We start from the raw sequence: 14,855 nt of genomic DNA, 5'->3' as shown, positions 1-14,855 counted from the left end.
TCTGAATCACTTTTCCCTTGCCTCCATTTTACAAAATAACAATAAGCAAAAAAGTCAGGAATTGGTATAATTTAAGCAGTAACAGTCCTTTTAGAAGAGAGAACATCACGGGATGTGCCCATGAGTTCAAGACCAGCATGGGTAACATAGGAACACCCCGTCTCTACAAAAAAAAATAAAAATAAAAATTTTTTATAGCATGGTGGCACACACCTATAGTCCCAGCTACTTGGAAGGCTGAGGTAAGATCACTTGAGCCCAGGAGGTTAAGGATGCAGTGAGCTGTGATCATGCCACTGCACTTCAACCTGGGTGACAGAGCGAGACCCCGTCTCTAAAAGAAAAAAGAAAAGAAACCCTGTACTGATTAAGCAGTCACTCCCCATTCTCCTTCTCTAGCTCCTGAACTACTAATCTACTTTCTGTCTCTCTGGATTTGCCTATTCTTGATTTTTCATATTTTTATTAATTTTTAAAAGCAAATATTGGTAGCTAACACAGAGTGCCAGGAATAGGACTAAAAATTCAAGCTCTTAAAAGCACAGCTAAATATGATTAAACTGAAACAAAGGAATTACTTTAAAGGGATCCATTCTCAGCCCATTAGGCAATATTCATTTGTAACTATGTTTCTATGTCCTTATTGAGAACTTCAACAATGCAAAGTGATAATGCTGACTCCCTCATCCCAATTTGCACAGGAAAGGGATGATAACTAGCATTACGATGTCCGGGCACAATACCAAGTGCTTTATGTAAACTATATTATCTCAATTTTATTCTCACAAGAGCCTTCAAATTAAGTAATATCAGAAAGATCAAAGAGCTAGTAAGTCAAAGAGTCTGGAATAAAAACAAGGTTGGTCTGATTACAAAGCCTGTTCTGTCTGCTAGACCATACTGGCAAAAAGAAAGCCAAAGGTAATACCAGTCGAATCTAAAATTGAGTAGAAAATGATTATCACTGTAAGGGAATAAAGGAAGAGAGAGTTCTGGAAATACTGGGGAAAAAAGTGAAAGCTAAATTTAACATTAGCACAGAAAGGAAAGAACCAAATCACTTTCCATTTCCAAAAGTTCTCTGTAAGCTTACATCTGTTTAAGCCCACAGTGATGCTGAAGTCAGAGTCACTGTTTATTTCATCTGGCTCCTTTTTCAGTTCTTTCTATGACTAACCAAAGACAAAGTAAAAGCGATGAAACAAAAGTATTGGGCCTTTCAAAAAGTAATTAAAACACCAGGTCGGGCACAGTGGCTCATGCCTGTAATCCCAGCACTTTGGGAGGCTGGGCAGGAGGACTGCTTCAGCCCAGGAGCCGAAAGACCAGCCTGGGCAACGTGGTGAGATCCTGTCTCTAAAACAAACAAACAAACAAAAAGTTTAAAAATAAGATAAAACACCAGCCCCATATTATTTCTTATGCACACACATGCACAGGTGGTACAGACAACATATTTCAAAAACAAAAACCATATGCCTATTTAAATTTGAATTTCAGCTAAACAACAAATAACTTTTTTTTTTTTCCTCAGAGGCAGAGTCTTGCTTTGTCACCCAGGTTGGAGTGCAGTGGCACAATCTTAGCTCACTGCAACCTCCGCCTCCCAAATTCAAATGATTCTCATGCCTCAGCCTCCTGAGTAGCTAGAATTACCGGCATGTGCCACCACGCCCAGCTGATTTTTTTGTTTTTTTGGTAGAGATGGGGTTTCACCATGTTGGCCAGGCTGGTCTCAAACTCCTGGCCTCAAGCGATCTGCCCGCCTCGGCCTCCCAAAGTGCTGGGATTACAGATGTGAGCCACCGCACCCGACCAAATAATTTTTTTTAGGATAAGTATGTCCCACATTTTATCTGGAAACTCTAAAAGGAGGCCTTCTTCAGATTATTGGAATAATAAGGACAACCAGCTTTCCTAAAGCTTTAAAGGAGATCTAAAATTTACTTAGTTATGTCAACATCAAAAAATTCCTGTTGGCCAGGTGTGGTCACTCACGCCTGTAATCTCAACACTTTGGGAGGCTCAGGCAGAAGGATCACCTGAGGTTGGGACCAGCCTGGCCAACATGGCAAAACCCTGTCTCTACTAAAAATACAAAAATTAGCCAGGCGTGGTGGCATGCACCTGTCATCCCAGCTACTTGGGAGGCTGAGGCAGGGGAATCACTTGAACCCAGGAGGTGGAGGTTGCAGTGAGCCAAGATTGTACCACCGCACTCCAGCCTGGACAACAGAGTGAGACTCTGTCTCAAAAAAAAAAAAAAAAAGAATGTTAACACCTTTTGTTCATTCCATTTGGGCATTGTCAATATTCAAGTAAACTGCTGCTACAAAAAAAGGGCCCATCAGGCTGGCACAGGTGAGAAATGAACTAAACCTATAAGATTATGGGCTGGGCACGGTGGCTCACGCTGGTAATCCCAGCACTCTGGGAGGCCGAGGAGGGCAGATCGCTTGAGCTCAGGAGTTTGAGACCAGACATGAGCAAAATGGCAAAACCCTATCTCTACTACAAACACAAAAAATTAGCCGGGCATGGTGGCACATGCCTATAACCCTAGCTACTTGGGAGGCAGAGGCACAAGAATCCCTTGAGCCTGGGGAGGCGGAGGTTGCAGTGAGCCAAGATCGCGCCACTGCACTCTAGCCTGGACGACAGAGTGAGACCCTGTCTCAAAAATAAATAAATACATAAATAAATAAATAACCTATAAGATTAGGTAATGGATTAGGTAGTCACAAACATAAATTATACTCAAGTACATAGGAAATTCATTAAGAGTAAATTAACTCAAAAAAGTTATTAAAATATTCAGCATCAGCAAAAAACCAAACTCAAACTGTTGAATTTCCGTCTCAATATCTCCTTTGTTTCAAAGTGGAAAGCAGATGCTTACTGTCCTTGATCAGGATCTTGTCCATTCAGCATGTCGAACAGAAACTGCCTTCGGCCTTGCTGCTCCTGTGGGTCCAGGTCTATTACTGTATTAAGGGTAAGAGAAAAAAGCAAAGAATCATATATACTGTTGCAGTGTGAGCCCCAAGACTTCCATAAGTGGTATTCATGGTAGTTTTCATAAAAAGATCAGACTCCTTGCCTAGATCTAGAATAACATGGACCAACTGCTTTGAAAATCATTTGTGTATGTGTGTGACAGATTCTTACTCTGTCAGGCTAGAGTACAGTGGCGTGATCTTGGTTTACTGCAGTCTCCATCTCCCAAGTTCAAGCAATTCTTCTGCCTCAGCCTCCCGAGTAGTTGGGATTACAGGTGCACCCCACCATGCCTGGCTAATTTTTGCATTTTTAGTAGAGACAGGGTTTCGCCACGTTGGCCAGGCTGGTCTCCATCTTCTGACCTCAAGTAATCTGCCCGCCTTGGCTTCCCAAAGTGCCGGGATTACAGGCATGAGCCACTGCACCCAGGCTCCTTTGAAATTCTGAATGAAAAAGATTTCCACACTTGAATCAAATATGAGGGTAGGAAAAAAAGATTTCATGCATGACTTTCTCAAATTTTCACTTATGATATGCCCTTTCTTTAAAAACTACTGAGAAGATGATCCATTAAAATAAGAAAATAAATTAGAGGATAACCAGGAGATAAGAAATCTGATACAGGAGAGAATTTGATCATATTCTCCATGAGCAGCAGTAATAATGAAACAGTGGGCTAGAGCAGAACAAGAGGATGGAGAGAGGTCTTCAGGAAAAAAATGGATGAGTAGATAATTTGACAGGTTTGATTATTTTAAAATTTGGGAAGGCTGTTGAAGGACATGAAAATAATTACAATATGTATAATGAAAATAAGGCAAATGAAAAATAGCTGCAAAAAATACGTGAAAAGAAGTATAATCATTGCATACTACTTGATTCTACAAGAATTAATATTTACATATCCATAATAACAGAACCAATGTAAATGGATTTAAATAAAAATTATGATACAATTATAATGGGAATGAAAGGGACATGAGTGTAGTGCAAAAGAGCTAACATTTAAGGTCCAAGATAGGAAGTCTAAAGCCAGTGAATCAGGAGATTGCAATAGAAATGTTACTCAGAAGCCAGGTATGGTGGCTCACGCCTGTAATTCCAGCTACTCAGGAGGCTGAGGCAGGAGAATCATTTGAGTCCAGGAGTTTGAAACTAGCCTGAGCAACATGTTCAGACTCCATCTCAAAAAAACAAAAACAAAAACAAAAAACAGGAAAAGAGGAAGAACAAAAATCAATACTCAGAAATATGATGGAGGTAAATAACAGAAGAAATGGCTGAGAAAGGATGGGCTTGGTGGCTCACACCTATAATCCCAGCACTTTGGGAGGCCAAGGCAGGCAGATCACTTGAGGTCAGGAGTTTGAGACCAGCCTGGCCAAAATGGTGAAACCCCGCCTCTACTAAAAATACAAAAAACTAGCCAGGCATGGTGGCGCACACCTGCAATCCCAGCTACTTGGGAGGCTGAGGCACGTGAATCACTTGAATCTGGGAGTCAGAGGTGGCAGTGAGCCAAGATCACACCACTGCATTCTAGCCTGGGCAACAGAGCGAGACTCCACCTCAAAAAGTAAAAATAAATATAGCTGAAATGTGGAAAGTGGTGGATTGAGGAAGGGTGGGTACAGGGGAAATGATTTGTGAAGAGGTGGAACAAAGGACTGCTTAATGTAAAACGTTTACCCCATTTGATGTTTTTAAACCATATGCACACAATACTTTGAACAATAAAATAATAAAGTGAAATGGCTGGATTCACCCCACAAAAATCCAGAGTAATTCTGACCCTCAGTCTCAATGTTCATCAGACTTCCTCACCCCAATAACCACACAGGATGCCTCACCCTTGCTAAAGTGAAAGTGGATTTCTTCTCCTGCCCTAGGCTTCCTTAGGGATACTGGAGTCTCTGTCTCCCACAAGGGTAGGTCGTAGAATTTGTACTCCACGTACACCTGTTTTATGTTCTCATCAGACATCACTTCTGCCTCTGGGTAGAAGGCCAGGGAGACAATTTCAATGCACATCTTCTCTGAATCCTGATAAGGAAAATGTTTATTTAGTTCCTAAAGGTTAGTGAGGCTCCAAGTGCTTATACACCATCCAATTAACACATTACGGTACTCTCTAGAAATCAACCATAGGCATAACCTATCTATTATATTATTCCCTGAGAATCCTTTTATAGGTAAAACTGGCATCAAAAGACAACTTGACTTAATTGCCATAGTTAATCAATAGGAAATTTATAAAGAGAACCCAGCTCTTCTCTCTCACAGTCCAGTGGATCATTTCTCCAGGACAGCCTTTCTCAGTCATCTTCAAGTATAGAAAGAATAAAAAAAGTCTGATTCGGAGCAGGGGGGAGGGTGGATGATGGGAGGTTGCTTGGTGGGAACAATGTGCGTTGCTCCAGGCTTCACCACAGTGGACTATATCAATGCAGCAAAATTGCGCTTATAACCGATGGTTATATACAAATAAATAAATTTCTAAACAGCTATTTTTCAACTTTTTTTTTTTTTTTTGAGACAGAGTCTTGCTTTGTTGCCCAGGCTGGAGGGCAGTTGTGTGATCATGGCTCACTGCAGCTTTGACATCCTGAGCTCAAGCAGTCTTCCCACCTTAGCCACCCAAGTAGCTAGGACCACAGGTACACCACCACATGGGGACAATTATTTTTATTTTTTTAATAGAGATATGGTCTTGCTATGTTGCCCAAGATGGTCTAGAACTCCTGGACTCAAGCAATCTGTCCACCTCGGCCTCCCAAAGTGGCTGAGATTAGAGGCATGAGCCACTGCAACTGGCCACAACTTTCTTAATGAAAACCAAGCTAGTATTTTCCTGAGGTTAGGACCTAAAAGACCTCCTGACTGATACTGGAGATTCAGTAGCTGCTTCAGCCACTATAGCAAAGAGCTGCCCAGGGCTTCCTGTGCCCACCCAAGTGCACGCCACTGAGGAGGCCACCAGACCACCCTGCCCTCCCACAGGAACTCTAGTCTTTTTTTTTTTTTTTTTTGAGATGGTGTCTCCCTCCGTCACCCAGGCTGGAGTGCAGTGGTGCGATCTCGGCTCACTGCAAGCTCTGCCTCCTGGGTTCGCGCCATTCTCCTGCCTCAGCCTCCTGAGTAGCTGGGACTACAGGCGCCCGCCACTGCACCTAGCTAATTTTTTGTATTTTTAGTAGAGATGGGGTTTCACCGTGTTAGCCAGGATGGTCTCGATCTCCTGACCTCGTGATCCACCCACCTCGGCCTCCCAAAGTGCCGGGATTACAGGCGTGAGCCACTGCACCCGGCCAGGAACTCCAATATTTTCAATCCCACTTCACAGTCGCTGCCATCACCCTGTCCTTTCTTTTGATTGTCCCTGTGTCCATGTTGGCCTCAGGGATACCAGGAGGAGGTTTCCAGAAGTACACCAAGGCCAACAGAAGTCTCTTCCTTCCACAGTGTGGCAGGCAAGTCAGTATTGTGACACCAGTAATGAGTCAATCCAGGATGGTTCCCTACCAGCCATAGCTCTCTCCCCTCCATCTGTGAGTGCCCTCCTGTATGCTTCTTTTCACTAGCTGGCCAGGCCAATGCCCTTACTTCTCCAAAGACCGGCTCTTACCCCATCTTTTCTTCTCTTAGAAAGCAAGTGGAGCTCCTGTGCCTGCGCCTAAGAAATTCAGCAGGCAAGATCTCTCAATGATTCTGCATCAGAATCATCTGGGGTGCTTCTTAAAAATGAAGATATTTGGCAGGGCACAGTGGCTCACACCTGTAATATCAGCACTTTGGGAGGCCGAGGTGGGCAAATCACCTGAGGTCAGGAGTTCGAAACCAGCCTGGCCAACATGGTGAAACCCCATCTCTACTAAAAATATAAAAATTAGCCAGGCATGGTGGCTCATGCCTGTAATCCCAGCTACTCGGGAGGCTGACATGAAAATTGCTTGACCCTAGGAGGCGGAGGTTGCAGTGCCACTGCACTCCAGCCTGGGCAACAGAGTGAGACTGGGTCTCAAAAAACAAACAAACAAAAAAAGATATTTGACGTTTATCTTTATAACCCTCCCACAACATCCAACTCTCCCACACATCAAGAAAACTATTGACTATACAGTGTTTTCAAAAATCTGGTTTTTTTGACACTTTGATGGGTCAGATTAGTGGGTTTCACTAGCTTTTTAAAAAAGAAACAATAGGATAGGATAGACAGGTTAAGACAGTATATAGTGGAATAGGAGAATGCGTGGCAAATGTTAATAGTAAGCCTGGTTTCTTGAAACTTTGTTCTTTTATAAGAGTATTGGATACTGCAGAAATGTATTTCTCACAGTGATTGCTACAAAAAATGTATAAAAGCCTCTGTGTTATATCAGACTGTCTAGACTGGCTCCTGGGAATCTGTATTTATTTATTGAGAGATGGACTCTAGCACTGTCGTCCAGGCTGGAGTGCAACGGTGCGATCTTGGCTCACTGCAACCTCTGCCTCCCAGGTTCAAGCAATTCTCCTGCCCCAGCCTCCTGAGTAGCTGGGACAACAGGCATGTGCCACCATGCCTAATTTTTATATTTTCAGTGGAGACGGGGTTTCACCATGTTGCCCAGGCTGGTCTCAAACTCCTGGCCTCAAGTGATCCACCCATCTCGGCCTCCCAAAGTGTTGGGACTACAGGCGTGAGCCATTGCACCCGGCCCCATTAAAGTCTATACCGAGTATCTAGTGCCTGGCACAATGCCTGGCACATAGTATACACTCAGTAAAACTGTATTAAACATTACCTTGAGCAAGGCCTTCTCCCTAGACTTCACTGTCCTCCTTTGAAAGGGGGTGGGGGTATAATAATATACATGTGTGCAAGAGAAACTTTAATTTTCTTTTGATTTCCCACTCCTCAGGTAAATCAAACTCTTTCCTACCTCAGGGCCTTTACACTTACCAATTCCTTTGCCTGAGATGAGTACAGTCTACCCAGTATATGGGTAGCTCTTCCCTTCTCATTCTTCAGATTTCAGTTCAAACGTCCCCTCCTCAGAGAACTCTTTCCTTAACACCTATCCTAGTTCAACCCCTCCCATTGTTATTATATCGCCCTATTTATTTCCTTCATAGTACTTAGAATCTCAGAGCTATCTGCTTTACTTATTTGCTCACTGACGTACATATTTTCCCTCAGTAGTATGTAAGATTCAAGACAGAAGAGACCAAGTCTGTCTTATCCACCATTTTGTGCCCACAGAGCTGGCAGTTATTAAAACAGGCACTTCATAATTACTTGAAGGAAAGAATAACTCATAAGGCTGCTGTGAAGCCCGAGAGAGTCATGAATATCAAGCACTTGGCACACAGTATGAAATCTCAATCATTACCCATTAGAGTTCTGTCTAAACGAAAGGTCATGTATTATTTTAATGCAATATCAATCAGCAGTTAAGACGAAAGAACTATAAAAAGCTAAATATATCGACATGGATAGAACCCCAAAACATTATTGATTGAAAAATACATGTTTCATAACATTACCAAAAAAGAAAAAAAAAAGAGTAAAACTAAATAAACATTACATAGCACCTTCCCGTACTTCTAAAATTATTTTTCTTTTTTTTCTTTTTGAGACTGAGTTTTGCTCTGTCGCCAGGCTGGAGTGCAGGGGCGCCATCTCGGCTCACTGAAACCTCCAACTGCCTGGTTCAAACGATTCTCCTTTCTCTGCCTTTTGAGTAGCCAGGATTACAAGCACGTGCTACCACGCCCAGCTAATTTTCGTATTTTTAGTAGAGACGGGGTTTCACCATGTTGGCCAGGATGGACTCGATCTCCTGACCTCATGATCCGCCCACCTCGGCCTCCCAAAGTGCTAAGATTACAGGCGTGAGCCACCACACCTGGCTAGTTAAAAAAAAAACAAAAACAATTTTTTTGAGATAGAGTCTGGCTCTGTTGCCCAGGCTGGAGTGCAGTGGTGCGATCTTGGCTCACTGCAACCTCCACCTCCTGGGCTCAAGCGATTCTCCTGCTTCAACCCCCCGAGTAGCTGGGATTACAGGCACCCGCCATCATGCCCGGCTAATTTTTGTATTTTTGTAGACAGGGTTTCACCATGTTGGCCAGGCTTGTCTCGAACTCCTGACCTCAGGTGATCCGCCCACCTCGGCCTCCCAAAGTGCTGGGATTACAGGCGTGAGCCACCACACCCGGCAAATTTTTAAAACTTGCTAATAATCCTCGGACAATAATCAGAAGTCCATGCAGACGACATCAAGTTTATTCTGGTAACAATGGTGAAATGGGAGGATGAATAAGATTAAAATTTGATCCAAATACACAGATGTTTTATTCATTCATATTAGGTTGGACTATACAGAACTGACAATTGTCAACCATTTTTTATCTATGAGTATGACAATATATGGTTCAATCTAATATTTTTTGTTGGATTCAGAATACTTTCTTTACATGAGCTAATTCCATTGTGTAATTTTATTGGGACTGAACAGCAAAAAAGTATGCAATTAGTAATATTAACCATTGAAATATATATCAACTCATTTGAACTTCCTGGCAGAAACCCTGCAAGGATTAGTGCCAGATAACACGCTTTGGCTTATTAGCTCAGATGTGCCACCTAATTTGGCTGGGGGGCAGGGCTGCTAAAACTTACTACCTGGCATATATAAGGGTCAGGAAATCCCCGACACCTGAAATTAACACGATAAGAGAAAAAATTTTGAGGTTCTCGATATTCACTATTGCTAAAGAAACAGTAATATAAGGCCGTAGAGCAAATGAAAATGATTGCTCCCTCCTCATTAGTAACTGTTAAGAAGAGGCAGGCCGGGCGCGGTGGCTCACGCCTGTAATCCTGGCACTTTGGGAGGCCGAGGTGGGCAGATCACGAGGTCAGGAGATTGAGACCATCCTGGCTAACACGGTGAAACCCCATCTCTACTAAAAATACAAAAAATTTAGCCAGGCATGGTGGCACGCGCCTATAGTCCCAGCTACCCGGGAGGGTGAGAGAGGAGAATCGCTTGAACCCGGGAGGCGGAGCTTGCAGTGAGCCAATATTGCGCCACTGCACTCTAGCCTGGGCGACAGAGCGAGACTAGGTCTCAAAACAAACAAAAAAATTAGCTGGACGTGACAGCGTGTGTCTGTAGTCCCAGCTACTTGAGAAGCTGAGGCAGGAGAGTCACTTGAACCCAGGAGGCGGAGGTTGCAGTGAGCCAAGATAGTGCCACTGCACTCCAGCCTGGGTGACAGAAAGAGACTCCAAAAAAAAAAGCTTAACCTAGGCCGGGCGCAGTGGCTCATACCTGTAAATTCCAGCACTTTGGGAGGCCGAGGTGGGTGGATCACCTGAGGTCAGGACTTTGAGACCAGCCTGGCCAACATAGTGAAACTCCGTGTCTACTAAAAATACAAAAATTAGCTGGTCGTGGTGACACACACCTGTGGTCCCAGCTACTCGGGAGCCTGAGGCAGGAGAATCTCTTGAACCTGGGAGGCAGAGGTTGCAGTAAGCCGAGATTGTGCCACTGCATGCACTCCAGCCTGGGTGACAGAGCAAGACTCTGTCTCAAAAAAAAAAAACAACTTAACATTGAGAACTCCAATAGGTCAGAGAAATGAGACTACTAGTATCATCACACTCATCATCACTATCATTTAGGGCTTAATTTGTCTCAGGCACTGTATTAAACCCTTATTTTAATCTTGCCACATCACTATCAGATGAGTATACTTAATACTACCATTTTACAGATAAGGAGACAAGGCCTAACAGAGGTTTAAAAACTCTCTCAAAGCTGTATATCTAGTAAGTAGCAGAGCTGGGATCTAAATCATTGTCTCAACCAAATCTCCATGCTCTTAAACATTACACTCTACTGCATTTCCATTTATCCCAGCTGACCCCAGGCAGAGGAGTGACAGAACTCAAGTTTTGACTCTAAGCTTTCAACCCCCTCTACCTTTCATGCCTAGACATTTTGGAATACAACAATAATTTAATATATATGTGCCCGTGTTGTAAGTTTAACTTGATAATAACACTAATTTTTTGCTTAGATAGGTTCCTTTTTCATATTTAATTTCTCAAGTAACACTTTGGGGCACACAAGGAAGTTTTCTAAAAGGATATCTTACTTAGGAGCCTTTAATTTAGGTAAGGTTTTTAATGGAATCTGGCTGGCTTGTTACAGTTCAAGATGAGTTTGCTGATCAGCTGGCTGCTTTTTTGGTTACTTGAGAAGTGGTGCAGTTTAAAAACCTCAACTGGAGTTTCAGCTCTTTCACTAACTCAATAACCCTGCACAGATCATTTAATCTTCTTTACCTTGGTAATATCTAAGTGTTATCTAATTCCAACATTCTGTGGCTGCAATCTGTCTTACAAACACTTGTCAGTATATTAACTACATAATATCTAAAAAAAGATATGCTAGATAAAAGTTCAGACGAAGAGAAACTTAACTGGTTTTGTCGTTGCTGTTGTTTTTGAGACAGGGTCTCTCTCTGTCACCTAGGCTAGAGTGCAGTGGCAAGATCATGGCTCACTGCAGCCTCAAACTCTGAGGCTCAAGCAATCCTCTCACCTCAGCCTCCTAAATACTTAGGACTACAGATGTGAGCCACCACGCCTAGCTAGTTTTTAAATTTTATGTAGAGACAGTTGTCTTGCTATGTTGCTCAGGCTGGTCTTGAATTCCTGGCCTCAAGCAATCTGCCTGCCTCAGTCTCCCAAAGTGCTGGGATTACAAGTGTGAGCCGCCACACCTCGGCTGAAATTGAACTATGTGTTATATTCAGTGTTTAAGTCTACTGACTTTGAGTTGTTTCTCCTCACTCCAATATCCTTCATTTTCCTGCAATTCTTCAGCACAAGTTCCAGCTTTCAAGGAAGAGTTTTCCAACCTCTGCAAAAGCAACCATAAATTCCCTTTTCTGATTTCTTACAACAGACTTTATATTACACAATCTACCTCCTTGGTTTTAGGTCATCCTACATTCTTATTTAATGTTTCTAATGAAGTTCATAATCATCAATTCGCTCTGAATCTTTCATTCAGTCACTCACTCAACAAATATTAACTGAGGACCTACAAATGTGCCAGGCAGCAGTGGCTTAAGAGTAATTGTTTTCTACCTCATGTGTAACCTACAAGGTTAGAACACAATGATTACTGAATATACGTGTGGATATTTATTAATATATGTGTGTCTCTTTTTTTTTTGAGACGGAGTCTCGCTCTGTCACCCAGGCTGGAGTGCAAGCTCTGCCTCCTGGGTTCACGCCATTCTCCTGCCTCAGCCTCCCGAGTAGCTGGGACTACAGGCGCCTGCCACCATGCCAGGCTAATTTTTTTGTATTTTTAGTAGAGACGGGGTTTCACCATGTTAGCCAGGATGGTCTCGATCTCCTGACCTCATGATCCACCCGTTTTGGCCTCCCAAAGCGCTGGGATTACAGGCGTGAGCCACCGCGCCCGGCTTTTTTTTCTTTTTTATCTTTTTTTGATGTGTGTCTCTTAAATTAGTTCTGAAAGAGCTTTGAGGCTGAACTGTTTAATAGATAATTACAGGTTGAGTAAAAAACAGCAGAAATGGAATGATCTCCATGAGCCCTCCCATGAAGAATCCTATCCTCTCTTCCAGACTCCATCTCCCAAAGCAAACCCGTTCTGCTTAGATGGACTTAAAGCCAGGGGTACCATTCAGGCTGGGCATGAATTACAGGACACAATGGAGGATATGGGAGTAAGAAGAGGCAAAGGATTCAGATAGAAGCATTGAAGCAAGTCATCATTTACACTATCTCAAGAAAATGATCCTTTTATCTGACTGTACCAGCCGACCTTCGACCTTCATTCACATGAAACATAAATTTAACTAAACAATTTGCATTTTCCATCAGCTTCATTAAAACTGGATTGCCCTTCACTTGTGTGGCCGCTAAGCGCACTGTCATTATTGCTTTTTTTTTTTTTTTTTTTTTGAGACAGAGTTTTGCTCTTGTTGCCCAGGCCGGAGTACAATGGCGTGATCTTGGCTCACCGCAACCTCTGCCTCCCGGGTTCAAGCAATTCTCCTGCCTCAGCCTCCTGAGTAGCTGGGATTACAAGGACGCTCCACCACGCCTGGCTAATTTTTTTTGTATTTTTAGTAGGAATGGGGTTTCTCCATGTTGGTCAGGCTGGTCTCGAACTCCCAACCTTAGGTGATCTGCCTGCCTCGGCCTCCCAAGGTGCTGGGATTACAGGCGTGAGCCCCCATGCCTGGCCACTGTCATTATTTATAGTCTTATCTCATATGCAATGATTACTCCAGTGTACTTACTGCCTTAGGATATTTCTGAGACATGGGTGGCACTATGACATCATCACTGTCTGTAGTTTGTGCTTCACTGACTTCAGAACCTTGTTCAGAGGATTCTTTATCTGCTAGAGAAGAGGTTGCAGTTATAGAACTGTTTCAAAGCACTCTAGCCCAAGAAAAGACCCAGCACACACATCTCCAATCCACTGTCTGGTCACTAGTTCCGAGTGTCTAGATTTTGCCTTCACTTACTAAGAATCAAACAAACCCTCTTTTTCAAAGGTACACTTATTCAGAAGCTTGCCAAACATACAGGATTCACTTCTCAAAAAAAGAAAGGGAAAGAAGGAAAAACAGAAAGGAAGAAAGGAAGGAAGACAGGAAGGAAGGGTGAGAGTAAGGGAGGAAGAAAGGAAGTCCTTTTGTGGGGGCTGAAGAAAATGGCCAAGCTTGAGGTAAAGCTGTGCAATTGGGTGGGGCAGATTGTATTTTCCAAAGATGGCCTCTCTGGCTGGGCACGGTGGCTCACGCCTGTAATCCCAGCACTTCCGGAGTTCGAGGCAGGTGGATCACCTGAGGTCAGGAGTTTTAGACCAGCCTGGCCAACATGGTGAAGCCCCATCTCTACTAAAAATGCAAAATTAGCCTGGCTTGGTGGCGCACTCCTGTGGTCCCAGCCACTCAGGAGGCTGAGGCAGGAGAGTTGCTTGAATCCGGGAGGCAGAGGTTGCAGTGAGCCGAGATCGAGCCACTGCACTCCAGCCTGGGCGACAAGAGACTCTGTCTCAAAAAAAAAAAAAAAAAAAAGATGGCCTCAAATGGTCTCTCCTATCCCACATGCTCTGCTTACAATGCAACTGACCTTGACACTGCTCCTATTGAGTGATGCAGTCTTTGTCCACTCCCCTTCAACTAAGGTGGATCTTTTGGACTGTCTCAATTGAAAGAGTATGGTAGGAGTGATGCTATGTGACTTCTAAGGCCAGAATACAAAAATGCCATGGACTTGTACCTTGCTGTCTTGGAACTCAGCTACCAACCTGTGAGGAAGCCCAAGCAACCACTGACAGCCAGGACCACCTGATCAGCTAGTAGGGTGAGCTATCTTGCCAGTTGAACCCATCAGCCCCCTAGCTGAGCTACCCCATCTAATGCCACATTGAGAGAGGAGAAATGAGCCATCTTCATGAGACCTGCCTAACAGAGTAGTGAACCAAATAAATGATAATTGTTTTAAGTCATTAAGTTTGGGAGTAGATTGTTACACAGCATTAGATAACTGGATGGCAAGCTGTGCCTCTTCTGTAAAATTTCAAAGTCTTGGTTTGTCTGTTTCACTGAGGTCTCAAAGGGAAAAGGTCTGAGGGGCAGCAAAAGCAAAGGCTGCTAAAAGACACAAGACTTTGTCTACATATGTGGAAATGGCCTTAAAATCAGGCCCTTTTCATTTCTTGATGGCCTTTACCTAAGACCCTTAGATCTTTGTCTAAAAGATTAATAAGCTTCTTTTTCAACAACTACAGCATCCTGCCTCC

The 14,855-nt window shown here is 43.3% G+C and overlaps 1 protein-coding gene across 6 annotated transcripts in view; it reads right to left on the bottom strand.

Moving 5' to 3' along the window:
* Positions 1-14,855, bottom strand: part of RPGRIP1 (RPGR interacting protein 1) — a 66,465-nt gene that overhangs the window by 3,243 nt on the left and 48,367 nt on the right. For 3 of the 6 annotated variants that reach the window (XM_063651406.1, XM_054448255.2, XM_054448257.2), the window contains 3 exons: positions 13,342-13,445; positions 4,851-5,043; positions 2,900-2,984 (listed from right to left, as the gene is read on the bottom strand). In XM_063651406.1, the coding sequence (XP_063507476.1) occupies positions 2,900-2,984; positions 4,851-5,043; positions 13,342-13,445 (382 nt within the window). Of the gene's footprint in view, positions 1-2,899; positions 2,985-4,850; positions 5,044-11,831; positions 11,922-13,341; positions 13,446-14,855 lie in introns of all 6 variants that reach the window. The other 3 variants (XM_063651405.1, XM_054448256.2, XM_063651404.1) reach the window with 2 other exon arrangements.

This window comes from Pongo pygmaeus, chromosome 15 (assembly GCF_028885625.2).
Source record: "Pongo pygmaeus isolate AG05252 chromosome 15, NHGRI_mPonPyg2-v2.0_pri, whole genome shotgun sequence".
In the NCBI taxonomy this organism is placed as follows: domain Eukaryota; kingdom Metazoa; phylum Chordata; class Mammalia; order Primates; family Hominidae; genus Pongo; species Pongo pygmaeus.
The sequence above is the reverse complement of the archived record's forward strand: the minus strand, read 5'-3'. Positions and strand labels throughout refer to the sequence as shown.